The sequence below is a fragment of the Lutra lutra genome, chromosome 9 (genome assembly GCF_902655055.1).
Source record: "Lutra lutra chromosome 9, mLutLut1.2, whole genome shotgun sequence".
Lineage (NCBI taxonomy): Eukaryota > Metazoa > Chordata > Mammalia > Carnivora > Mustelidae > Lutra > Lutra lutra.
The window spans coordinates 57,986,372-58,012,396 of record NC_062286.1 but is presented as its reverse complement, the minus strand read 5'-3'; the positions used below and the strand labels follow the sequence as shown (position 1 = coordinate 58,012,396).

Genomic DNA, 26,025 nt, shown 5'->3' with positions numbered 1-26,025 from the left:
CTCTCTGCCTGCCTCTGCCTACTTGTGATCTGTCAAATAAATAAATAAAAATCTTAAAAAAAAAAAAAACAAAAAAAACAAGGGGCTGAACTACTAGTCCAGAGAGCCTGATTTTCTCCAGCGTAAGATGTTACACAAACAGGACAGGACAGATACAAGTGGAAGAAGGAATCCAAACTATATCAGAAACATGGGAAAGTCACTCTGGGAAATCAGGAAAGGAGGCAAGGGCTTGCTCAGCAAGAAGAGGTAAGAACATTCAGGGTTCTGTGGATATGGCCATGCCGGAGGCCAGGCATCCATTCAAAGACTATGTTAACCCTCAAGCCTGGAGAGCAAACAGGGCAAGAGGGCCTGGCCTCAGAGACATGGACTACAGAGAGAAACCAAGCCTACATCTGGGCGTGGAATTTTAAGTTCAATGGATGGGAGTGCCTCAAGACCTGGAAAGGGAATATGGGGAGTGCCCAATGGGTAACCAGTGAGTGTATTTATTTATTTATTTATTTATTTATTTTTAAATGACTTTCTTTCCCCCCCTTTTTTTTTTTAGATTTTTTAATTTATTTATTGGACAGACAGAAATCACAAGTAGGCAGAGAGGCAGGCAGAGAGAGAGAGAGGAGGAAGCAGGCTCCCCACAGAGCAGAGAGCCCGATGCAGGACTCAATCCCAGGACCCTGAGATCATGACCTGAGCTGAAGGCAGAGGCTTTAACCCACTGAGCCACCCAGGCGCCCCAGTGAGTGTATTTAAATCTGCCATGCGGAACAGTGAGGTCTGTGTTTGAAAGATGCTTAAGGCCGGCTAGCTCATTCTTCAAGACACAGTCGCACCATAAGGATCATGACACAGATGGAGTGTGCTGGACCCAAATCTGCCATCAGCTTAGCCAGCCCACTTGGTTGTTTCCTTAACTTCAGGACAGAATGAGACCTGAAGATGCTTAAAGGCTGTATAATTCTAGGAAGTCTTAAATCTACCACTTACCATAACGCTGATCACAATGAACTTATCCAAGATAATGGTAGCTTCCTAGCTAAGCAAACCTTTCCCATGGAAGCCACTTCTGTCAGCTGGCTATACAGATATTCAGTTGTGGAAATAGAAATCTCTTCTGAGAACTCTCAACAATGCTCTTCAATTGTTCACCTATGTAAACAGCACACAATGCTGGAGTCAGAAATCCTACAAATTCATTCTGTCGGGAGGCAACAGCTTGAGCTGGACTTTACCACTGTTACATGCTTTTGGGTCACTTTTCTTGGTGTCTCAATTCCCTTGTCTGGAACATATAGGGCTTAAACTAGTCCAATCTTTGAACCTCTAGAATTCTTTTTTTTTTTAAAGATTTTATTTATTTATTTGACAGAGAGAGATCACAAGTAGATGGAGAGGTAGGCAGAGAGAGAGAGAGAGAGAGGGAAGCAGGCTCCCTGCTGAGCAGAGAGCCTGATGTGGGACTCGATCCCAGGACCCTGAGATCATGACCTGAGCCGAAGGCAGCGGCTTAACCCATTGAGCCACCCAAGCACCCCTAGAATTCTTTTTTTAAAAGATTTTATTTACTCTGAGAGAGAGAACACGCAAGCGAGCGTGTGCGTGCATAAGCAAGGGGAGGGGCAGAGGTAGAAGCAGACTCCCCCCCACTAAGCAGGGAGTCCAATGTGGGGCTGGATCCCAGAACTCTGGGATCGTGACATGAACAGAAGGCAGACGCTTAACCGACTGAGACACTCAGGCATCCCTGAAACTCCAAGAATTCTACAAGGCATGGATTGATAAGAGCTACAGGAGAAAATCGCCTACTAATACAAGTGGGCAGAGAGAAGAGAAAGGAGTGGAAAGAAAGCTGGCAATGCTGGTGGATCAAGACCAACAGACAGGCAGCGGGGGGTGGGGGGGCAAGGTAAGTTCTGACCCTGGATCCAAGCGGCCAGCCTAAATGAACACACCAGTTTAAAAGGATGTGGCTCTCACCCCAAAGCTAGAACTGTCTTTTCCTTACAAACAACATTGGTCAACAATAGCAGCTAATGTCAACACTGACTGTGGCCGTATCACATGTAAGCATTGAGCCTCGCAATTTCACAGAACTTTTTTTTTTTTAAACATTTTATTTATTTATTTGAGAGAGAGAGAGACAGTGAGAGAGAGCATGAGCGAGGAGAAGGTCAGAGGGAGAAGCAGACTCCCCGTGGAGCTGGGAGCCTGATGCGGGACTCGATCCCGGGACTCCAGGATCATGACCCGAGCTGAAGGCAGTCGCTTAACCAACTGAGCCACCCAGGCGCCCCTCACAGAACTTTTATCCCAGAGACCAGAGGCAGGAAATGGAGGCTAGTACATTCTCTTCTGTCTTCATGGCAATCAGTGCCATGATGACGGCATTTTGTTGTGACTTGCATGTCCCCTTTGCCATTGGACTTGAGACTCTCAAAAAAAGATGGTTATTTTCATTTTTGTAGCTCAATGTCTAACAAATGGTAATAAGCCCCTGGTAGACCAGAGTTTCTTTCATTTCATTTAAGAAACAGATTAACCTTTATTGGCTTAAATAGGGGGTGGAGATAAAAGTCAGACGGAAGGAGGAAGTGACAGAAAGGTACTAGCAAAGGTTTGTAATGTGTTTTCTTCTTCATTACAAAACGTGTTAAGTTCATCCTAGAATACTTAGAAAATGCAAAGGAAAACATTCACCTGAAATGACATCCAGGTGGTAGAAAGTAAGAGCATTAGAGGCATCTACAGATATGTGAAGCATGTTTACTAATTTAATGTATTTGTCACTGTCTGAATTCCATTACAAAAACGACTGGGAAACATTTACTTATTTTTCTATTTATTCATTTCTGATAAAAACAAAAGATATTGTGTATAAGGCTTAATAAGATTTTTTTTAGTTCTTTTATTCAGCACCCCAGGGGAGGGGGCAAATAAATAATTTATGGATTTCACATCTTATGAATCAGATATTAACTAAAGAACTAGAAGAGCAGCCTAGAATGCTAAAGCAAACCTTAGAGAGTTCTAGTTCTAGACTAATCACACTTGACCTATGAGGAAACTAAGGCCAGCGGCTAAATTTTTTGTTCAAATTTAGCTCTAGGATCCAGAACTGGGCTTGTGACTTTTGACTGTGTCTACGTTACCTACCTAGCAAAAAACCAAAATCACCCCTCAATTCTGTCACATTGTTAACTTTTGGTTTCTGAAAGGCAGTCAGAAATGATTCCAGAACAAGAAAAGTAGATGATGGTGTCCAGAATATTTACTTGCACTACAATTCTCAGGTGCCAGGCTAAATATATCACCAGAAGAGCAGCCAATGCTCCTGATTACTCTGGAAATGGTTTCTGACTTTGCCATAAGCATTTTAGTTCTTAGCGCATTAAAAAAATGGGCCAATGAATCTGAGTTAGGGCTTGCTGGCCATCAGAGTGCAAAGTGATCAGATAGGCTTACAGATCATTGACTTTGGCCCCACCTTTCAAAGCATCTTCCCCTCTCAGGAATCCCTAACAGCAGTCATAATAAAACTTCCTGAGAGAGGAAAGGGGAGAATCCAAAGTGCCTCACCAAGAGAAGAACCTGGCCCTCTGTGGTAGTTAAGGCAAGTGAAGTTCATATATGCATAGTTAGCCTTCCAACTGAACAAGAGAACAGAACCCAGAGCCTGCGTATGTTCAAGGAGAGAAGAGGCTCTTCTCGATGAACACATGCACCCTAGAATTGGTCAAGACTTGGGGACTGACTGTCCATGTGCCTCTCCTGGTCTGTCGCTACCCTTGATAGGACCTTGGCATTTAAAGATGAAGTACCCACTCACCTTTCAACACACACCAGGAATACTAGTCAACTACTTCATTTGGTGTTCTCTCACAAATATAGTGTTCCTTCGAAGGACTGGAGGAAGAGGGGGAAGACTGTATGCTGGTTTCCTGCAGAGCTGCCAAGGGTGATTATGACCACATGCGGGTTCATTATGTGTACAGCTCTACTCGAAAGAAGACAAGACCTGTGCGTGACATAATAAATCCCTGATTAAACCTCAACCTTCTGAGTACTCACTCCTAGAACAGTACTCACTGTAGTATTCATTCAAGGAAGAAAAGGGACCAAGGAGAGCTTATTCACTCTCTTCATTTAGTTGCCATTTAACAGGACGGCCTTCAAGTTTTATTAAAATTAGTTACCAGATAGCTAAAACAGAATAGTGAGGAGAATGGACAATGGATGGAGGTCCCACTTAGTTTATAGGCACAAAACCAAAGAGCAAGCCCTGGATGCACGAACTGGAATAAAATATAGAAGGTACATTTGTGGCAGAGCCAAGAATAGGTCCTCAGTGTCCTTGAATTTCGTTTTTCAGAATACTTTTTTTTTTAAAAGATTTTATTTACTTATTTGACAGAGAGAGAGAGAGAGAACACAATCATGCAGAGTGGCAGGCAGAGGGAGAGAGAGAAGCAGGCTCCCTGCCGAGCAAGGAGCCCCATGCGGAACTCGACCCCAGGACCCTGGGATCATTACCTGAGTCGAAGGCAGACCCTTAAACAACTGAGCCACCCAGGCGCCCCTTCAGAATACTTTTAAACAAAGTTCACTCCAACCATGTTCTTTGCTTCAAGGCTCCCCCAAAGATTCTCTCTGCCCCTCTTTCTCCACCCAAGAGGGAGAAAACTGTTCCATACATTCCATTTGTTTGTTTCCTGTGAGCCCTAGAGGAAATGTCCCTAATATTAAGAACGTGCCAAAAGTGCAGAGCAAGTTTAACCTCAGAACATTCCTAGCTACCAGGGTGGGACTAGTTCAGCTGGAAGAGATTTTGCTACCACTCCGTAGAAGCTGGAAATAAATACAAACACACAATCAATATGGCACACGGGATGCCAAGGGAGAAACAAAAGACTGCATGGACAGAAAAGAAATGGGAACGGAAGCCATGCCAATCCCCCTAACCCGGGCCCACAGCTTCTCCTACAACACCTTCTCCTCCCCGTAAGAGGGCAACCAACTGCACTGGAGTACATAGCAGCTGACCTTCCCTATCCTTTCTGGTTAAACTTCGGTTGTCAGCTCAGTTTCTAGTTCAGGGTGAGGAAGGGGTAAAGCCCATGGGCTTCAGAAAAGAAGCAAATATTTATCATCTGCTGTTGAGCAGGGCATCATGGGAAAGATACGGCACACATTCCATGGGCTGGTCATAGGCTCACTGATCCATTTCTGAACACACCAGCTAAGGAGTGGTCAGAAGCTCCTCTAAGATTATCTGGGGCATGATAAGCCATCAACTTATCTGCAGGATATAAATTTAATTGTTCTGCCTAGGTAACATATTCATGATCATAAATCGAAATATAAAAAGGTATACTCCCTTGGGGCACCTGGGTGGCTCAGTTGGTTAAGCACCTGCCATGGTGTAGGTCATGATCCTGGGTCCTGGGATGGAGCCCTGTGTCGGGCTCCTTGCTCAGCAGAAGGGCAGGGGCTGCTTCTCCCTCTTCTCTGCCCCTCCCCCATGCTTGTTCTCATTCTTTCTTTCTCCCTCTCAAATAAATAAAATCTTAAAAAAAAAAGTATACTCCTGCCACATCCCACCTGCCCTGGTCCTTCTCCCACCCAATAAACCAACAGTAACCATCTTTTAAAAGTCTTCTGTGTATCCTTCTAGGGTTTATACAAATATATTGTTCAGGGGCGCCTGGGTGGCTCAGTGGGTTAAGCCGCTGCCTTCGGCTCAGGTCATGATCTCAGGGTCCTGGGATCGAGTCCCGCATCGGGCTCTCTGCTCAGTGGGGAGCCTGCTTCCCTCTCTCTCTGCCTGCCTCTCCGTCTACTTGTGATCTCTCTCTGTCAAATAAATAAATAAAATCTTTAAAAATATATATATATATATATTGTTCACATGCTCTGGAGCTTGCTTTTTATCTCCTCAGAATCTTTCCATACAGAAACACAGAACTAATTCATTCCCTTTTTACATCTGTACAATACTCCACCATAAAAATATACTGTGATTTGGGGTGCCTGGGTGGCTCAGTGGGTTAAAGCCTCTGCTTTCGGCTCAGGTCATGATCCCAGGGCCCTGGGATTGAGCCAGCAGGGAGCCTGCTTCCTCATCTCTCTCTGCCTGCCTCTCCGCCTACTTGTGATCTCTGTCAAATAAATAAACAATATATATATATACACATATATATATAGTGACTTATTATATATATTTATATATATAGTGACATATATATTTATATATATTACATAATATATATTATATATATATATATATAATATATATTTAAAGAAATGGGTAGAAGACATGAATAGACATTTCTGCAAAGAAGACATCCAGATGGCCAACAGACACATGAAAAAGTGCTCAACATCACTCGGGATTGGGGAAATACAAATCAAAACCACAATGAGATACCACCTCACACCAGTCAGAATGGCTAAAATTAACAAGTCAGGAAATGACAGATGCTGGCGAGGATGCAGAGAAAGGCAAACCCTCCTACAGCGTTGGTGGGAATGCAAGCTGGTGCAGCCACTCTGGAAAGCAGCTTGGAGGTTCCTCAGAAAGTTCAAAATAGAGCTACCCTACGACCTAGCAATCGACTACTGTTGGTTATTTACCCTAAAGATACAAACGCAGTGATCCGAAGGGGCACGTGCACCCAAATGTTTATAGCAGCAATGTCCACAGTAGCCAAACTATGGAAAGAACCTAGATGTCCATCAACAGATGAATGGATAAAGAAGATGTAAAATATATACACAATGGAATACTATAAAGCCATCAAAAGAAACGAAATCTTGCCATTTGCAATGATGTGGATGGAACTAGAGGGTATTATGCTGAGCAAAATAAGTCAATCAGAGAAAGACAATTCTCATATGATCTGTCTGATATGAGGAATTTGAGAGGCGGGGCAGGGAGTCGTGGGAGGTAGGGAGAGAAAAAAACGAAACAAGATGGGATCGGGAGGGAGACAAACCATAGGAGGCTCTTAATCTCGAAAAACAAACTGAGGATTGCTGGGGGTTGGGAAGTAGGTATAGGATTGCTGGGTTATGGACACTGGGGAGGGTATGTGCAATGGTAAGTGCAGTGAATTGTGTAAGTCTGACGATTCACAAACCTGTACCCCTGGGTCAAACAATACATTATATGTTAATAAAAATAATTTTAAAAATTTAAATAAATAAAATGAAAGGAATAGTAGAAAAAAAAGATATACTGTGATTTAACTAGTCCCTTATTAATGGACACTGAGGTTTTTCTGAACCTTTTGCTATTGAAAACAATCCTGTGACAAACAACTTCAGAGATCAGAGTTGCCTTTATATATTAAGATGCTTGTTTACTGCTCTGTGACTAACCGGATCATGGTACAGAGAAAGAAGGAATAAAAACCTTCCAACTGAAAATCCATCTGAAGTCAAGACAAAGCCTTTCTAAAGCAAAAAATATGGTTCCAGAAATAGGAGATTCTGATTTGATATGACGCATATGGGGTAGGCACACAGAGATTTGCGCAGGGAGCCAGAGTTCACTTATTTAGACTGCCCATTCTCTATCCTTATCTTCTCCTGCTCACTCCCCCTAAAGACTTGTCACCCATTCATCCCTGGGGACATCCAGTTATCTACCCCTCTAAGAAATCCTAACAGCATTCTAGCTCTTAGAAGGGACATACTGTACCAATGCAGCGCCAGCGGGTGAGGGGGCTTTCCATCCTCAGAGCCCAGAAAGTAACCCTCCCTTCCCCTATGGACCTGAACCCAGAGGTCCAGCTGTAGGGGAAGACTCGCAGAACCCATCTGCACCCTAAGGAGGCAGGGCTGAGCTGTTGGCCGGTCCCTGCATCAGGGCACAAGTCCCAGGTGAAGTACCAGAGAACCAGCACAGCAGGACCTCTCAGCAGAGCCCGGGAGGACCCCCAAGAGGCAGTTTCAGCTCTTCCCAGTCACGCTTCAGCAAAGGAGCAGGAAATTCAAAACCGTCCACAGAGTTGACTCATACTCTACAAGCAGCCTGAGGTTCTATTCTAAGCTTACCAAAGGGGCTATGCCTTCAGGCAGAAGCAGAGCCACACAAAAGTGGTTGTGACTGGGGCCTCAATGAGTACTTCTTCCACGGCAGGTCAAGGTCTCACCAGAAGGGCTAAGGAAGATAAGGGGCAAAGAGAGACCACCCCATAAACACCTGGTGAGCCAAATGCCATTTACAGCTTTTCTCAGACCTGCGGATGCATCATTACCTGTGCTCGCACACAATGACGGTTTAATTACCCCAGGGTGCAAGTCAAACTGTTAAAAATGAATTATGCTCGTTTGGACCCTAATTGGAAGAAACCAAATGTATAAGTGCACTTTTGTTGACAAACTGGGAGAAAACTGAACACGGATTTGCTATTACATGAGATTAAAGAATTACTGTTCATTTTCTTAGATATGATAATGGTACTGTGACTGTTTTTTTTTTTTAAAGTCCTTAATCTCTTAGAGATGCACATGAAGGTATTTATGGATGAAATGATGTCTGGAATTTGCTTTAAAATCCTCCAGCCTACCTCTCACCTCCCCCAAAAGTGTGTGTAGGGAGGCAAAGGAAATAGGAATGACTGCTGGGTGAAGAGGGCATGGGATCCCCTCCACTATTCTTTTACCTTCGTGGAAGATATTTCCTAAGAAAATAGGTTGTTAGAATAGCTATATGCCACGGAGACCTCCTCACTACTGACTGCAACAGGCAGTTCAGCCCCTAGAGGGGACACCCTGGCCCCAGGTGATCCATAGAGGAGAGAGTTTGTGACCCTGCCAAAGTAAGTCAACTCAGGAGGGAACTGTAGCAGAAGGCTTTTCATCCCATCACCTAAAGAAGCACTGCTTCTCAAACTTGGCTGCACACTGGAATCACCTGGGAGTTTGTTTCATTTCTTAAAAAATATTGGTCCCTAATTTGATTGTTTGGGACACAGCCCGTATTTCCGGATTTTTTTTTTTTCAGAGTTCCTCAGGTAATTCTAATGGGAACTGAGAATCAGAGCTCTGGGAACCTAATGGGATGGTTCAAGGAAAGTCAGGGGTTAAATGTGAGAGGTCAGCGGCCACCACACACTCTGCTGAAGCCTACCTGTGACCCCGCTGGCCTAGAGCTCAGTCTCACTGGGACCCCCAAGTCAGGGATCCAGGCCAAGCTTCCCTGAATGATCTGTGTGATCAAGGATGACACTAGGACCACAATAAAAACTAGGGACTTGGCAAACAGATTAAAACCTGAAGGCGGGCCTTCTTTAAATCCAAACAGGAAATGATCTGTAATTAGTATCAAGTTCATAAAGAGCATTCCGTTGGGTGTTTCTTTTTACTCACCTGAGCACTAAGTGCCAGTCAGTGTGCCTCTTGCTGAGGCTAGCCTCTGTTAGCTCCAGAAAAGCTTTTGTTTTAAGAGGCAGAAGGGTCTTAGGCAGCTTTGTCTGTCAGAGCTGCTGACTGCTAAACAGCTGGCCTTATTCAAAGTTGAAAGGAAGCAAGAAGAACCGGCCATTTTCCTCTCAAGAGTACAAGCCTTACCTCACAGAGGACTGAGGACATTTCCCCGCAGTAGACGGCATATCTGATGTGCGACCAGGGGCTTCTGCATGGCAATGGGGTTAATTCTAGTGTCACTGTCCAAGGCCAAGGGGAGGTGGAAGGTCTGCATCTGTTTAGGCTCTTCATATGTGCAACTCTTAGGACCCTTTCTCCCAACAATCCTGAAGTGGAACCGGGTTCTGATTTTCCAGATGAGGGAAATGAAGTCTAGGCAATTCTAGTTATGACACCAGAGGCAACCCAGCCATTGAAAGCAGCACTGGAGTCCGACCAGCCACATTCTAAAGCCCTATGCTCTTTCCAGAGCGAGGATAAACTTCCAGATATACTGAACATGGCACCTCTAATTTCCACCTGTAGAAAATAATCCAAAGGCTGCTTGGGGGCCCAGCCCTTCTGGATGAACCTATTAGTCATCATGAGCCTCAAGAGACGAAACTTGTGAACTTTCTTCCATCATTTTCCATGGGGACATGCATTTTCCTCCACCTCCAGTGAGTGCCAGTTCAGTGGTGCTTTCTAGCCACTCAGCCATCCACGGTAATACAAGAAAGAGGAAGGTCTCCCATGCCACCTGAAGGCCTTCCCTTGACACAGGCTGACACTCTCAGATTTGACTTCTGTGTATCGAAAAGGGTAAACAGACGTGGAAGGCAAGTCAACATCCAAAGCCAGGTTTTGGCTTCAACTCCTTGGATGCAGGGAACCTTCTGCTTCTGGCCCCATTACCAGCTACACAAGCCCCAAATGCCAACTCAGCAGCAGGGGTTACTTACTACACTAGGTGTAAAGATGAATTTACTCACCCCAAACCCCTGCCTTTAAGACTTCTGCTCTGCAGCCTCTACTAGTGTTCCAAAGTTGCTGTCCCAAGTCAAGAGCTCCCTGGAACCCTTCTTCTGGGGGCTGCCTTTAAGGCTAGTCTTCTAATAAATGAGCCAACCACTACAATGTAAAACAAAACAAACCCAACCCTTATTTTTTAGTTAAAACACCATTTTTTAACCTATAGCAGACCTATCACCAAAGCTTATTCACGAATTCTTAATCAAACTGAGCTCTAATGAACTTAAGGCCATTTCCACACTTAAAATTTACTTTCATAGTTTAATTTTTTGAAGAGATTTTATTTACTGGAAAGAGAGAGAGAAAGTGTGTGTGCGTGCATAATAAGCAAGGGGAGGGGCAGAGGCAGAGGGAGAAGGAGACTCCCTGCTGAGCTGGGAGCCTGATTCAGGCTCCATCCCAGGACCCTGGGATCATGACCTGAGCCAAAGGCAGAGGCTTAACCAACTGAGCCACACAGGTGCCCCTACTTTCACAATTTAAATACTTAATAAAATCATCTTTTTTCATCTGACACTTCCAAAAAGGAAAGGCTTCTGAAAATGTTTCAAGCCAATGGTTGGGAGATCAAGATATGCACGCTGCTTCCTGAAGTGAGGTCACAGCTTTGAAAGACACAACACTCAAGTACAAAGGTACATATTCAGACACAAAGGTATAAATTTAATGTGTTTGCCTTAGAACAACAAAAAACTTGGGCCACATGATCATACCTTCTGGTACATTTTGTATAGCACTCTAATCCATCATGCAGCATTAAATGGCATTAATGAACATATCGTCATGAAATGTTAACTGACATTTACCTGATGTGCCAAGTAACTATGCCTTTGTGTGCGCTCTTTAATTTGCACAGTGGTTATCTTAGATGGGTGCTGAGTATCCCAATTTTACAATTGAGGAGACTGTCACCCAGAGAGCAAAGAGCCCAACCCACAAAGCCACTGAGAGGTAGATGAAGAGAAGATCCTCATTCCAGGGCATATAGCTCTTAACCCCTCCGCTTATTTCCAAACATCACCAAACTAGCCAGTCAGCCGTGGGGCTGCCCTTTCTGCACTAATATAAAGCTACAAGGCACCTTGGAGAGGCCAACGGAACATCTTTCGAGGCAGCCTGGGACCCTCCACTGGAGGCAAAAGCCATGTGGGGAAAAGGTTCTGCAGGACACAGCCTTTTTTTTTTTTTTTTTTTTTTAATTTTATTTATTTGAGAGACAGAGAGACAAAGACAGAGCGAGTATGAGTGGGGGGAGGGGCAGAAGCAGCAGCTGACTCCCCACTGAGCAGGGAGTCAGATGTGGGGCTCGATCCCAGGACCCTGGGTCCATGACCCAAGCCGAAGGCAGATGCCCAACCGACTAGGCCACCCAGGCGCCCCAGCACACAGCATTTTAAAAGCCATGTGAGAGGGTGTCCTCCTAGCAAAGCTGAGATACTCAACAGTACTCCTCGACTTTAAGCTTAGTTTTTGCAACAACCCAGAATCAAACCCTCCCTGACGTCGTGTCCCAGCCTGCACCAGCAGACACGTCGATAAACAAATGCATGCGCAGAATGGAACAACACGCTCATGGGCTGGTCTGGGCAGTGCAGAGTGATGTCCTATGTAATGCCCTCAGCTCTGGAGTCACACAAACCAAGCTGTACTCCCTGCCTCATCGATTTCTAGCTAGGAGATCTCAAGGAACTTGTCTCAGTTTTCTAAACTCAGATTCTCCATCTGCAAAAAGAGACACAATGGCTCCTACTTTGGGGTATACTAGAGTCTGTGAAGCCAATTAACTGCACATGTACTAAAGCACATTGTACAGAATGGGCACTTAAGAAATGCTGGTTCTCATCTTGATTATTCCAGCAAAAGCTTGGTATTCTATAACAGAAGTGTGGACAAAATTTGTCAAGACTATGGAGCCCCTTGGTGTAGGGCTGCTGGGATGGCTGAGGACAGAAACCCCGTCCCTGGGCACAGGTGTCCAAGCAGAGACATTTCATCATGTAAGAGTCTTTGGCAAATGGTAACTGTACAATCCAACAGCTTCCTGGCCTTCTGAAGTCAACATGGAACTCCTCCCTGCAACAGGGAATTATTCTGGGCTTCCAAGTACCAGTGGGATTCCCACCCACCCTTATCCTGAAATGCCACCCCGACATTAGGAGGTTGGCTGTGATTCTGTACCGAGGTCCTTGTCAGAGCAGGACTTTCCTAAGCTTCACGCCCACCACTCCAAAGGTGGACCGGTCTGAAATAGTAGCTTCTCCAGCCTAACTGGGTCATTCCTGGGGTGACAGCTACTGGAGCCTGACCTGGGGACAGATGAACTATCTAAACAAGAGCATAAAACAAAACAGTAAGATCCAATGGACAACACCATCCCTGTAGGTCCCATGCCGACAAGGGGAGTTCTGAATTGGAGGGGGAGGAGGGCAGCAGGGAGAGGAAGCTTCCATGAAGGAGACTGGTCTGCAAAGCAGGCTAAGAAACAAACAAAAAAAATGAAGCCAGGAGGGGTGCTTTTGAAAGGATTTTTAAAAATCCCTGCTGCTGCTTATGAAGTTATTAACTCTTTGCTTAGACAAAGGCTGTCCCACCCACTGCCCTAGAAAGTCTCTGGTGAGGCCTGGGTCTCCCCTTAGCCAGGCCACCAGGGAGAGGGGCCTCCCCTCCCCTCCCCGCCTCTGGGAACGCCCTGCCTTCAAAGCCACAACTGGCAGCTGATCTCACCACACAGATGAGCAGCAGCACTGACCTATAGAAATGTAATGCGAGCTCCCTATGCAATTATGATTTTTCTAGTAGTCACATTAAAAAAGTAATAAACAGGCAAAACTAATTAGAATATAGTTGACATAATCCAATATATCTAAAATATTCTTGTTTCCACAAGTAATCAAAATGATTTACTAGTGAGAAATTATTTCGTATTCTTCGTAGCAGTAATAGTATAAGTCTTCAAAACCCAGTGTTTCACTTTCCACTCTGTTCACACCAGCCTCATTCAGAGGGCACCACAGCCCGGGTGGCCAGGGGCTATGGTGTTGGGGCAGCGTGGGTCGAGAGCAGCAGGCTGTGGTCTGGCACAGCACAGAAATTCCCAGTTCAGTCACCTGGATCGCCAAGAGGGATGGGCGGAGCTCAGTGCAAAATAGGACATCCCTGCCCCACCTTGGAAGGCCTCAGGAGAAAGCTGGCTTCCCTCCAAGTTCCGCGGCGGCGCAAGCCACCACCCACGCAGCCTGATCTCCACAGCCTCTCTGCAAGTCACACAAGAAGGCTACATTTAAAAAAAAAAAAAAAAAAATACTCACCTGGGTGCTGGCCTGGCATTTGTAAGCACAGAAAGGTAGAAGTCCAAAGATCGTCTCCCAGAGGCAGGTGGACTTCCTGAGCAGGCGAGCGGTAATGCTCACACCTACATACCCAAGCCTGTCTGTTTGTCTGCCGGGTCTGAACTTGGCCCAGCGTCAATATGGCTTTTCTCTTCTTCTTTGTGCATAGTCATGAGCACCAAATATACTCTCATCCCCTTGTTTTTCAAAGGGTAAAGCTGGAAGATGTTTTAAGAACAAATTAGGGACCAATGAGGGGTGTTTTAAATTCTTCAAAGGGGTTAGAAGCGTTCCTGGAACTATTATCCCCCTGTGGATATTCAGCTGGGTGCTTAAAACACCCTCCAATCGGGCCCTCTGTGGCAATCATTTCATCTCCTGATGGCTTCTGGCTCTGGCCAGAAAGGAGCTAGCTATTGGTCATCCGGAGGGAGGTGAGCTGATTGAGGGCATCTACAGACACCCACGGCCGGTCCCTGGGCACCCCTGCCTGTGTTCCCGTGTGCTGGGCTCGACCCTTCGGGACTGGCCTTACTCGCCGTGCTGCCTCACTGAAATCTCTCCAAGGAAAAGTCTGACACACCAGTATGGAAAAGTTCTCTTATCATTTGGAGAAAATAATTTAGGGCTGGGTAGATAAACATGTACAGGAAATACTTCTATAGAGGTCTTGATCCTCTGAAGATTAATAACCCACGGAGCTGGAGACCGGCCTCAAACTCGGAGGAAATAGGCAAGTTATAAAAACAGGAAGAGCGGGAAGTTTATTTTTGGATGAATATTTGTTCTAGTGAAGCTCTTGATACTGACACAAACCCTGATCTGTAGGTCATTTGCTCAGCTCAGCAGCTGTGGTGCGTGTTTCCACAAGCTGTCCCACCAGAGATTTCCGGGTCTTTCTGGAAAGGGCCTCACCCCCACTCCTGCAAAACATCTGCCTCGCTGCCACTGGCCTGGGGAATACTTTCTCTGCCTTCCTGCTGGCGAGCAGACTCTGCAGCCCAGCTAAAAGCCTCGCCATCTCCTAGAACCCTCTCGGCTGTTGGTCCCAGGGCCTGAAGGCGGCCCATCTCCACCAGACGTGTGAACTGGGGCTGCTGGTATCTGCCACGTCTGTCCCAGCTCCGTGTGGTCGGCCTCCCTCCACAGATCGCCAGCCTCCCTGGTTCTCCTCTACAACCCTGTCGCCACACCTTGCTCAGCTCCTTATTGCTTCTAGGCCCAAGCCACCTTTACCTAGCCCCACCTCCACACGCAGGGCTGACTACATGATTCGCAGGGCCCACTGCCAAAGCAAAAAGGCAAACATTAAGAATTTCGGGACAGCAATGGCTGAGCGTTAATCCAAGCAAGGTGGGGCCCTTGGGTTAAGGGAAAGTGCAAGGCCCTCAGGCTGCACAACTCGGGGAGGCCCTTCTGTAGGTCTTGAGACGCAACCCTGAAGGCAGAGGACACGACCGCTCCTACAAAGAACCCTTTTCACCTCTCTTCACCCTCACAGAAATTTGTCTCTCCCCTCAAAGAAGACTTTGAAACAAGCTTCCAGCTTCTTTTTTCGTTTGTTTTTATTCAAATTTCAGTAAGTTAAATGCAGTGTAATATTCGTTTCAGGTGTACAATGTAGTGATTCAACACTTCCATAGTCAGCTGGTGCTCATCAGAGCACGTGCCTTCTCTAATCCCCTCCTCGGCTTCCATCCAAAGTGACCCATTCACAGGCCCCCCTCCACAGAGCTCTCTGATTCTGATTTATAGTATGGTTATTTACTTATCTGCCTCTCCTCCACCTCTGACTGAGACCAACAGTCCCAGGGCTCGGAGTTCACAGCTTAGTCACTTGTGTGCCCTCCCTTCCCACCTTTCCAGAACAAAAGCTGGTCCACACGAGGACTACAACAAATTTCTACTGAACGGCCACTAGGACTACTGCTCTCTCCTTTTTTTTTTTTTAGAGATTTTATTTATTTATTTGACAGAGAGAAATCACAAGTAAGCAGAGAGGCAGGCAGAGAGAGAGGAGGAAGCAGGCTCCCTGCTGAGCAGAAAGCCCGATATGGGGCTCGAACCCAGGACCCGGGATCATGACCTGAGCCGAAGGCAGCGGCTTAACCCACTGAGCCACCCAGGCGCCCCCTGCTCTCTCCTTTAATGGCCACTCACAGGAGCCTCCAAGGACCTTGCCAAGTGACCAGTTAAGAGAAATTTTTAAAGCTCTGTGAAGATCATGCTTTTACATAAGAGAAGATGCACAGGAGCTCTAGAGACAGAATTACACAACGAGCTTGAGGGCATCTGAACAGGAACTTCCATTAACCACCATTATGAACCCTACTGGCCAGACACAAAGGCTGCACATGTTGACTTTGGCAGTGGCTTCACAGGTGGCCCAGCTAGCGCCGTGGCAGAAACCTCACCACCTCCCTGGCCGCTGTCAGCACCGTGGGGGGCATGAAAGAAGGAGGGTAAACAGGAGAGCCAGCACTGCCTTCTTTTCGTCTTATTCCATTGGACACAGAGGTGGATAGAGCTGAGAGGGTGGGATCAATACTTCATTGCCTAACAACTGCCACTGGAAAGCCAAAGAAAGACAAGAGCCTTGGATTTTCTTACCTAGAAACTTTAAATGAGATCTCAGTTCCCTTGAAATGATGACCTCTTCAGGGAAAAGGCTTGCGAGCCCAGAAGTTCTTTTGGAGCAAAGCAGGAGAATGAGGTAGGGAGCAGAAGAGATGGGCCATGACCACCTCCAACCCTGAAATGTGAGCCTGCTTTATTATTCCTGAAGAGGAAGAAAAACACTGGAAATCCCAAATAGCTTCCTAAACATTCAGGCAATGTTGATTTTTCCAGCAATTGGCAACTGATCCTCCTATAGGAGAGAGTGAGGCCAAGAGGGAGTTGATATAGTATCAGAAAAAGCACAGGCGGGGCGCCTGGGTGGCTCAGTGGGTTAAGCCTCTGTCTTCGGCTCAGGTCATGACCCCAGGGTCCTGGGATCGAGCCCCGCATCGGGCTCTCTGCTCAGCAGGGAGCCTGCTTCCCCCCCCCCCCGCCCCGCCGCCTCTCTGCCTCTCTGCTTACTTGTGATCTCTGTCAAATAAATAAAATCTAAAAGAAAAAACAAAAGCGCAGGCATTAACTTTGTGTGCCCTCTACTATTAGAGGATCTCCCCCAAATTTAGTCAAGGCACATCCCTTCCCCCACAGGCCATTCAGAACCAATGAGAGCAACAGCCATAGCCAGGCTTTACTGAGCTGGGTTGGCTAGATCATTTGTTCTCCACCCCATCTCTGTGGGGAGGGGCCAGACCATCTGTACTTTTCTCGTTTGCTGCATTCTCCACTTAGGGCACAGCTCCCCCTTACAATATGGAAGGTCACCTCTGATTACCCAAGACCCAGAAAGGTGCTGCCAACCTGGTAAGGTCTGAATGTAATCACGGATTTGTCAGACGTAGATGATCTCCATCCTTCCGGTATGGTTCCCAGTCAACGGAAGAAGAGAGACCAAGCAACACACTCAGGGTGTCTCAGGGAGGACATTTCAGGTTTTGGACCTTCGGTGGTCATTCTGTGTGTCTACAAACACTGTTTCAGGAGTCCCAGGCATGAGCCTGTCTGTCACAACCCTCACCGTAGAGTCCTGTCTTCCTGGCCACATTTCACACAACAAATATTGCCCGCATAAAGTTCTTTAAGAGCTACTTTTTTTTTTTTTTTTAAAGTTGAAGCTGGTTTAATGTTACAGAAAAACAGTTGGATTGTGAGGTACTCAGCAAATACCCTGCAGACCTAAAACCCCAAGGTTGGCAGGGGGCGGCTGGGGGAACTCTTCCTCTGTGACAGGATGATTTTGTGGCCAGCATGCTAAAAACCTCATGCAGAATGGCTTAAGTGGCAGGTACTCAATTGATGCTGGTTCCCTCACTTGGTGTCACACAACACTGGAGACAGAGATTCCAAATGGCTACCCAAACAATCTCCTCTGTAAGCTGTACCCACAGCTCCTTCACAGCTCCTTTCTCCTTCAGGAATACAACTGGGACCGCAGAAAAGGGAATATGAACTCCCTCCCTTCAGAGGCTTCTAGTTTTCCTATCGAATAATTTGTAAGCCTCATCAGTTTTCACACAAAATCATGGTAAGCACACCCAAGTCTCCACTTACTGAACAGAGAACAACAGCTAAATATATTCAATACATTAAGTGAAAAACACAAAAATTTCAAAACATACCAGGTAAATGCTTCAAAATTATTTTTGAAGTAAACAGGACCCATGTTGCAAAATTAGGTAATTGAGTATATATGAATTCCAGAGCAGACATACTACAGCATTTGGTCAAACAAAATCAGAAATATTAAAATAATTAGCCCTATGCAACATCGAATACGTGTTTTCCAGTTCAGATTTAATAGTTTAGAGTGTTAACTAAAAAATGTGAACTTTAACCTAAACATACACATTTACGTAAAAAGGGAACTTCTAAACATGGAAAAACTAGGGAGAGTAAATAGCTAAAAACCACCATGAGTTAGCACTGAGGTTCGTGTCTTAAGGACAATGCCAGGTTTGGTGCATGACAGGAGCCAAAAAGAACCAGGCCAGAGACTCATCTGTGAGCTGTGTTCAGTCCCTTATTTTCATACTTGTTTAGGGCGGAAGTTTAACCCGAGTGAATCCAGAGCTTATGGAACTCTGAATCCGAGCCCTCAAAGTAAGGATCACAGGTCCCCCATTAGGGTCAGGGACAGAGACTTATCAGTACTTGACAAACAAGGGTAGTGTAAGGGGACGCCAACCCAGGGTCCCATGTGAGCAGACTGCCCAGCCCAGCCCATGCCTGCCTCCCACCTAAGGTCTCCGTTCCTACTCTATCCTGGGCCATGCTCAAACCGGCCAAGGCCCAAAGGCTTGCAACTCCCTTTCCAGTGATTTCTGGAGCCCAAAGAATGAGGACCTTCACGAAAAACTCTACCGTTTCCTTGATGAGATGACTAATCTCCTCACTGGGGTGCTTACCATGTGCTTAGGGTCTGTTACCGATGGGGCAGTTAGTCCCTTGGTCCCATCCAAAGACTACCAGTAAGACAGGGGAGCAGGGGAAAGGGAGACAATTCATCCCCCAAACACACACACACTCTTATTGTGTTCTTGGTTGTTTCCTGGTACCCAAAACAAAACCCAAACCCTGAACATGTAGTCCAGTGTCATAAATTTATATATTTAGAATATATTATAAATTAAATGATCTCTCTCAGTCTAGTTCCTAGCCTACCTTCCCCCCATTGTCTTTGGTTTAGAGGTGAACTGCTCGACTGGGTAGCCACACAAGCCACCAATTCAGCCAGTACCCACAGGCACTGCTGGTTAATCATCTGGAGGAGCTGATTCTGATTCATGGGGGAAGAGGGAGATTCTGCACTTTTTTTTTTTTTTAAGATCTTATTTATTTATTTGACAGTCAGAGATCACAAGCAGGCAGAGAGGCAGGCAGAGGGGGTGGGGGAAGCAGGCTCCCTGCTGAGCAGAGAGCCCAGATGTGGGGCTTGATCCCAGGAGCCTGGGATCATGACCTGAGCCAAAGGCAGAGGCTTTAACCTACTGAGCCACCCAGGCGCCCCCAGATTCTGTACTTCTAACAGCTCCCCAGAGATGCTGGCCCTGTGGTGGGAGCTGTGGGCACAGGGGCTCTGGAAATCCTGACTGGCCCAGCCTGTCCCTTTCCCTCTAGCTTCTTGTCCTCCACCCCTTTTCCCTTTGAGGATGAAAGCACTTTGCTTTAAGGCTCTACCCCAGTGTCAGGAATCCCCCTGGCAATTCTCCCCTGTTCTCACCCCAGCAGATGTCTCATCACTCTTTTAGAGACAGCAGTAAAAAGATATATTAGCCTTTTTTTTTTTTTTTTAAAGGAGTACCTTGCCTTAGGAAGCATGGTCTTTCCTTTAAACACTAAAAATTCTGAAGATACTCTACTCCTACACTTTAGAAAAATAATTTTGCTACATAACTTCCCTCTTCCCTCCCAAAAAAGTGTGTTAAGGGGAGAGACAGTGACTCATACTTTTGAACTTTCTGGAAGGAAGAGTATAAAGAAACACACAGGTTCTTTGAAAATATAACACACAATGTCCAAATTTAAACTTTGTTTTAGCTTGAACACCATAATGAAGAAGTACCTAAAACTTGATTATTTGTCGAATAACATTTCTAAGACGTAAAGGCAAAAAACATTCCCTGCCCTGCCCACCCCACACCTAAAAAGAAATGTGATTTTGTGCTTCCACATCATGGGTGAAGAATGCCAGTACCCTCTCATTGTTCCATTAATGTGACAAAACAAACAATAAGGAGAAACTCTGGCGGAGTTCTCAACAAGGTACAAGTTCAGACAATAGCTGAAGGTATTTCTTTTTGGTAAAGAAATGGAATTGCTCTAACTTGAATGAGGGTTAGGACGCTCTTTGCCATGCACGGATTTTGAAGGAGCTGGAAATTCTGCAGGAGTAAAACTGCATCATAAGACAACACTGAAATGAATTTTAAAAACCTGGACAGTGGGGCGCCTGGGTGGCTCAGAGGGTTAAAGCCTCTGCCTTCAGCTCAGGTCATGATCCCAGTGTCCTGGGATCGAGCCCCACATCGGGCTCTCTCCTTGGTGGGGAGCCTGCTTCCTCCTCTCTCTCTCTGCCTGCCTCTCTGCCTACTTGTGATCTCTCTGTGTCGAATGAATAAATAAAATCTTTAAAAACAAACAAACAAGCAAAAAAACCCACAAACCTGGACAGTAAAGCAAATTTGTCAAAGAAATGTTTAAAAGAGATAAGCAAAAAGAAAATCTATGACCTGTGATCTACCACCCAGAGATCACTATAGCTAACAAAGCAAGAGGCAGTGACTAGGGTCTTGTTGAGCAAAAGAGGGTGATGGATATCCTATTATACTTCACCCATCCCCATGTTCAGACTCATCTGGAAATGTGCACAGAGTTCAGAACCATCATGGGAGATTCCGGCCCCTACAGAAATGCCTGATGGTCTGGGCAGAAGAGCTGAAATCACCTTCAGAGGAGAGAAAGACCGGGCAGCCAGACTCCGCGAAGTCAAGGAAAAGGAGAAGTGTTTCCAGAAATAACTAAAGCTGCACCTGGACCCAGCCCTATGCCACAAGCTCATGTGGCAAAACTGAAAGAACTCTATCACCAGAGGCCAGTGCCTCTGCTATGGAAATCCCCACCCCAGGCTCCGGATGAGGAAGGTGTTTCCTCTGTTTGAGGTCACTGGCAGTCCCAGCATGACGGGGGGGCTGGAATGAAGAACAGCAGTAAGAGTAAGAATGTGGGGGCGCCTGGATGGCTCAGTGGGTTAAGGCCTCTGCCTTCAGCTCAGGTCATGATCCCAGGGTCCTGAGATCGAGCCCCGCATCGGGCTCTCTGCTCGGCGGGGAGCCTGCTTCCCTTCCTCTCTCTCTGCCTGCCTCTCTGCCTACCTGTGATCTCTGTCAAATAAATAAAATCTTTAAAAAAAAAAAAAAAAAAGAGTAAGAGTGTGGCCAACTCGGTGTTCTGGTATGGCTGAGATCGACAGAAATGTCAAGAGAGGTAGCAATGGAAGTGGCTGGATCTGAGCGGGGTGGGGGTGGGGGATTGCGGCAGAGAGCTGTGAGACCCTGCGTGAATTACCCGATTCCTCTGTGCTTCCGTAAATGGGGATGTGATAACAGTACTTACTTCACAGGCTGCAATGATTAAAGAATGTTAACCACCAAAAGCATATGGAATGATATTGGCCACACGTAAGCACCGTTTTGGCTTTTATATTTACTTTCTCCTGAGTTTTCTAAAATAAGCCATTTGAATTTTATCACCAGAAAATCTACTGCTTGACTCCTACACAGGCCTCATCAGCTTGTCACTTGTCACTTTATCTTTGGCCCTTCCTGCCAAGTGGCACAAATTCATCTCCATATGCACACACGTACACTAGAGTGACCAACTTCCAGAGTAGGGTTCTTGGTGCTAAACCAGGGCAGTGCTGGGCAAACTGGAACAGCTGGTCACCTTAATATACACATAAAAGAATAGAGAAGAACACGAGAGACATGCCTGTAACACCACAGCTCAGAAATGACCATAACCATGCTAACAGTGTGATTAAGAGTTCCCTCTGGTCCTTTTGTTACACATACGTTCTAGGCCAAATTCGGAGGGTGATCTGTAGATAGAGTTCTGTATCCTGTTTTCAGCCAGTGCTGTATTATTCGTGTAATTCCTGAACATACTGGGGCTGCATACCCACTGGTCGTGTGGATGTTCCAAGGGGCTGAACCACTCCCCTATGCTCTCTTACCAACATTTTCAACTTCTATAACTTTAAGCACCACTTCCCATAAATGGCTTTTCATAGGATTATGATCTTCGAATTTCTAGAAGAAATTCTGAATAAAGATGATGAACTTAAAAAAAGATATATATTATCAAATGGCTTTCCAGAAAAAGTGCATTAAATTCTACTCCCAATAGCAGTATATGAAAAATGTCCCCTCACCAAAGCCGTATCAGCATTTTAAAAAGTTTCTATTTGATAATTAATAGCAACTGAAAAATGCTATTGTTTCACTGCATTACTTTAATAATTTGTGGGTTTTTAAAAATTTCATGTTTAGCCAACTCTCTTTCTTTTAACCAGTTAGCTTGGCATTTTTAAGGTATTTAAGTTGTCTGTTTTTCTAGTGGTTGTCTTAAGCGTCTTTTTGGTCATATTCTAAACTTTTCAGTTTTGTATTAACTCCGAAAGTCACAACTGAGGCAAACTTTTGTGTATGTATATGTCTGTTAAATTTGTCTATGGTATCACACAAACAGAAGCTTGGAAACTCATCAGTGATTCTTCTGTAATTCCTTCCAATACTTTGATGTATGGGCAATCCTTCGTTTAGAGAGAAGTTAAATATCCACTCAAGTGTCTGGTTTATTTTGTTAAGCTTTTTCTTTTCTTTTATATTTACCTCATAGTTTTGAAATAAAATGTGAGGTGAGGCTCTACATGCGAAGGAAATCATAAAACCCATGGTACAATAGCCTTGTGTTGAAATGAGGAAATTGTTAAGAAATTAAATCCGTAGGATACAAATAGGGGATTTGCAGGAGACCCACTCTCAGTAATGAATCAGCTCATTAAAAAGCTGTACTTGACAATAAATAGGATTCATCAGAACAGGCCAGGGACACTCAACCCTCTTCCCACCCCAGGCCCTACCTAGTCTTTCTAAGTTTTGTTTTGGTGGGGTGTTGGGAGCTGAGCAGAAAGGAAGCGGGATGGAAGCAGAGTCAGAATGGGGCTGGGGTCCTTCAGGCACTTCTGGCCCCAGACCTCAATGGCCAAGAGATTCTACTTCTGCCACTAAATAACAGGCAATAAGGAAGAGCAAGGGGCCTGTCAAGAGTTTAAAACAGCTTTCCCTGCCTCCTTTTCAAAAGGCAAAAGATCCCGGAACTAGCTATTTTTCTCACACAAAGTTATTGCTACAGAGATAAAAACAAGGCAGCATGTTATCCAAAATCATGCCGAACAAAGGGCGCCTGGGTGGCTCAGTTGGTTAAGCGTATGCCTTCGGCTCAGGTCATGATCCCAGAGTCCTGGAATCAAGTCCCACATCGGGCTCCCAGCTCCACAGGGAGTCTGTTTCTCTCTCTGACCTTCTCCCCTCTCATGCTCTCTCTTACGCTGTCTCTCAAGTAAATGAATATAAAGTCTTAAAAAAATGTCGAACAGAGCCTTCCACCACCTTTCAGACAAATGCACAAAGATGCAGGACTATAGTGGGAAATGGGGCATCGTTCCCCAACCTGCTCCTCCGGCTCCATCCCCTACTCCTACCTGCTTTCCCAAATCCAGAGCCGAAGAGGGCAATTTTACCTATCCCTGTTGGTTGAATAATCATAGTTGTTTCCCGCCCCCCCTTTCCCTTTGCAATCGTAAACATAATAAAGAGATCTATCAGATAGAAGGATGATTTTTTTTTGGTGTCTACTGATCTGTGGCCCACATCTCCAAACAACTATCTCAAATATTCATTCTCTTGTACTACAGGGCATTTAGGCTATTCCTGCTTGGAGAATTCATTCATTCATTTATTCGTTCAATAATTAATGATTGCCAATTGTCAGACTACTCCTGATAATGAAAGCAGAAAGCCAGGGTGCAGTCAGAGAACTCCCGGTTCAAATCCCAGCTCTGGCATTTACCAGCTGGGGAATCCTGAGCAAGCTACTGACTTACCTTCTGCATCTGGGCTCTCATCTTTAAAATGGATTTAAGGGGCGCCTGGGTGGCTCAGTGGGTTAAGCCGCTGCCTTCGGCTCAGGTCATGATCTCAGGGTACTGGGATCGCCCCACGTCGGGCTCTCTGCTCAGCAGGGAGCCTGTTTCCGCCTCTCTCTCTGCCTGCCTCTCTGCCTACTTGTGATTTCTCTCTGTCAGATAAATAAATTAAAAAAAAATCTTAAAAAAAAAAATGGATTTAAAACCACACAAGGAAAAAATTGTTGTGAGGACTACTTATTTTGTGTGAAAAGTACCCAGGGAAGAAAACTGTAGAATGTCAATCGATAGTGACTGCTGCTTGGGAACAACGCTTTCCCTATGCCACAGGGACCAGAAGGGAAGCGGGGTATATGTAAAAAATTTTGAAGTCCAGCAAGCATTTAAATTCTCATTTCCTCCTAGAAAGAGATCAACCACTGTTCAACAACTAGGAAATTATACATCATTACGTTGAGAAAGATGACTCCGCAGACAAATCCCTGGTTTTAAAATGCATAGGCTTCTGGCATAGAGTGCTGCTTTTACAGGATGGTCAGACACTGGGGACGGCTGTGGGCACCTGCACAGGCCCCTCCTCTGATGGAATCCTGGAGGCCATTGTGAATGGACCTGAACAAGGGTTTATCAAACCTTCTATTGCAAAGAAGCCTTAATAAGCCCCCAATCCAAGAATGCCTCTGGGCCAAATGTGAGGAACACACACTATCTGAAGACAGATTTTCTTTTTTTTAAGATTTTATTTATTTATTTGACAGAGAGAGATCACAAGTAGGCAGAGAGGCAGGCAGAGAGAGAGAGGAGGAAGCAGGCTCCCCGCTGAGCAGAGAGCTCTATACAGGGCTCGATCCCAGCTCCCTGAGATCATGACCCGAGCAGAAGGCAGAGGCTTAACACTGAGCCGCCGCCCAGGTGCCCCTGAAGACTGATTTCTTATCACTATTTCACAGACAAAGGATTATTCACCTGACTCACTGGAAGAGAGAGGCATACTCCTCCGCCCCTCTCCTGGTGGGTCCTAGACATTCAAGGGGACGGGACTCTTTCCTCCATGTGGGCACCTCAGTCCCACATCTCTGTGCATTTCTGTCTGATACTAGGATGGCTAGGAGCCGTGAGGCATCTTGTTTATTATTTCAATTTTCTGGCACACCAAAACCCTTCCGATCACAGGGAGACTCAGGGAAGGCAGAATCCAAAGGACACAATATTCAGGTGCTGGCCAGCAGTTTCTTCCCTTTGTAGGAATCGAAACAAAATTTCTGAAGCACTACATTTTCACATTATGCTACTTCTGTGTCTTTTTCTTAGGCACGTTTATACCAATCATAGGACTTTGATTCCTTTTCTAAACAAGATGAGAGACTGCCTTGGGCTGGGGTTGACTCTAGCAACAAGTATAAAACTGAGATGTCTGTGACCAGGACTTGGCCACAGTCCGAAGTCTCTCTCCATCACGGGCCCCTCCGGAGATATCACCACGTACCCTGCCTTGACCTCCCTCATTCCATCCCAGGTTCTTCTCCAGCTTCAAATCCAAGTGTCCAGCACAGCAAGTCCACAGCCCCAGCTCCACACTCTCTGCTTCCCACCTTCAATCCCCGTAGACCTCAAGCATCAGTAAGTCAGGCCTCAGAGACCTCTGCCCCATTTGGGGCAGACGGTCCCAACCTGACCCTTCACATCGTTTGTAGGGTTGCATAAGGAAGGCAACTTGCTCCCTCTTTTGCTCACACAGCCCTAGGCACTCTCCAGGATCTGCACCCCACAAGATGGAAATCAGAAACCTGCCACACCAACTCTCCCACCTCCCACCCCATCCTGTCGCCTCCACAGCTCCCACCCCTCCCTGCCTCACCTCTGTCTCTCTTGGGCTCCTTTGGTGGCCCTATAGTTTCTCTGCCTCTGACCTCAAGTCTACCTCGCACACCA

The 26,025-nt window shown here is 45.8% G+C and overlaps 1 protein-coding gene across 2 annotated transcripts in view; it reads right to left on the bottom strand.

Moving 5' to 3' along the window:
* The window catches only part of SPRED2 (sprouty related EVH1 domain containing 2), a 118,879-nt gene that overhangs the window by 57,272 nt on the left and 35,582 nt on the right, over positions 1–26,025 (bottom strand). The window contains exon 1 of one of the 2 annotated variants that reach the window (XM_047745005.1): positions 13,551–13,612. The exons of the other annotated variant lie outside the window; for it this stretch is intronic. Within the exon in view, the coding sequence (XP_047600961.1) occupies positions 13,551–13,597 (47 nt within the window). The 5' untranslated portion in view covers positions 13,598–13,612. Of the gene's footprint in view, positions 1–13,550; positions 13,613–26,025 lie in introns of those variants that run through there. 2 annotated transcript variants of the gene reach the window in all.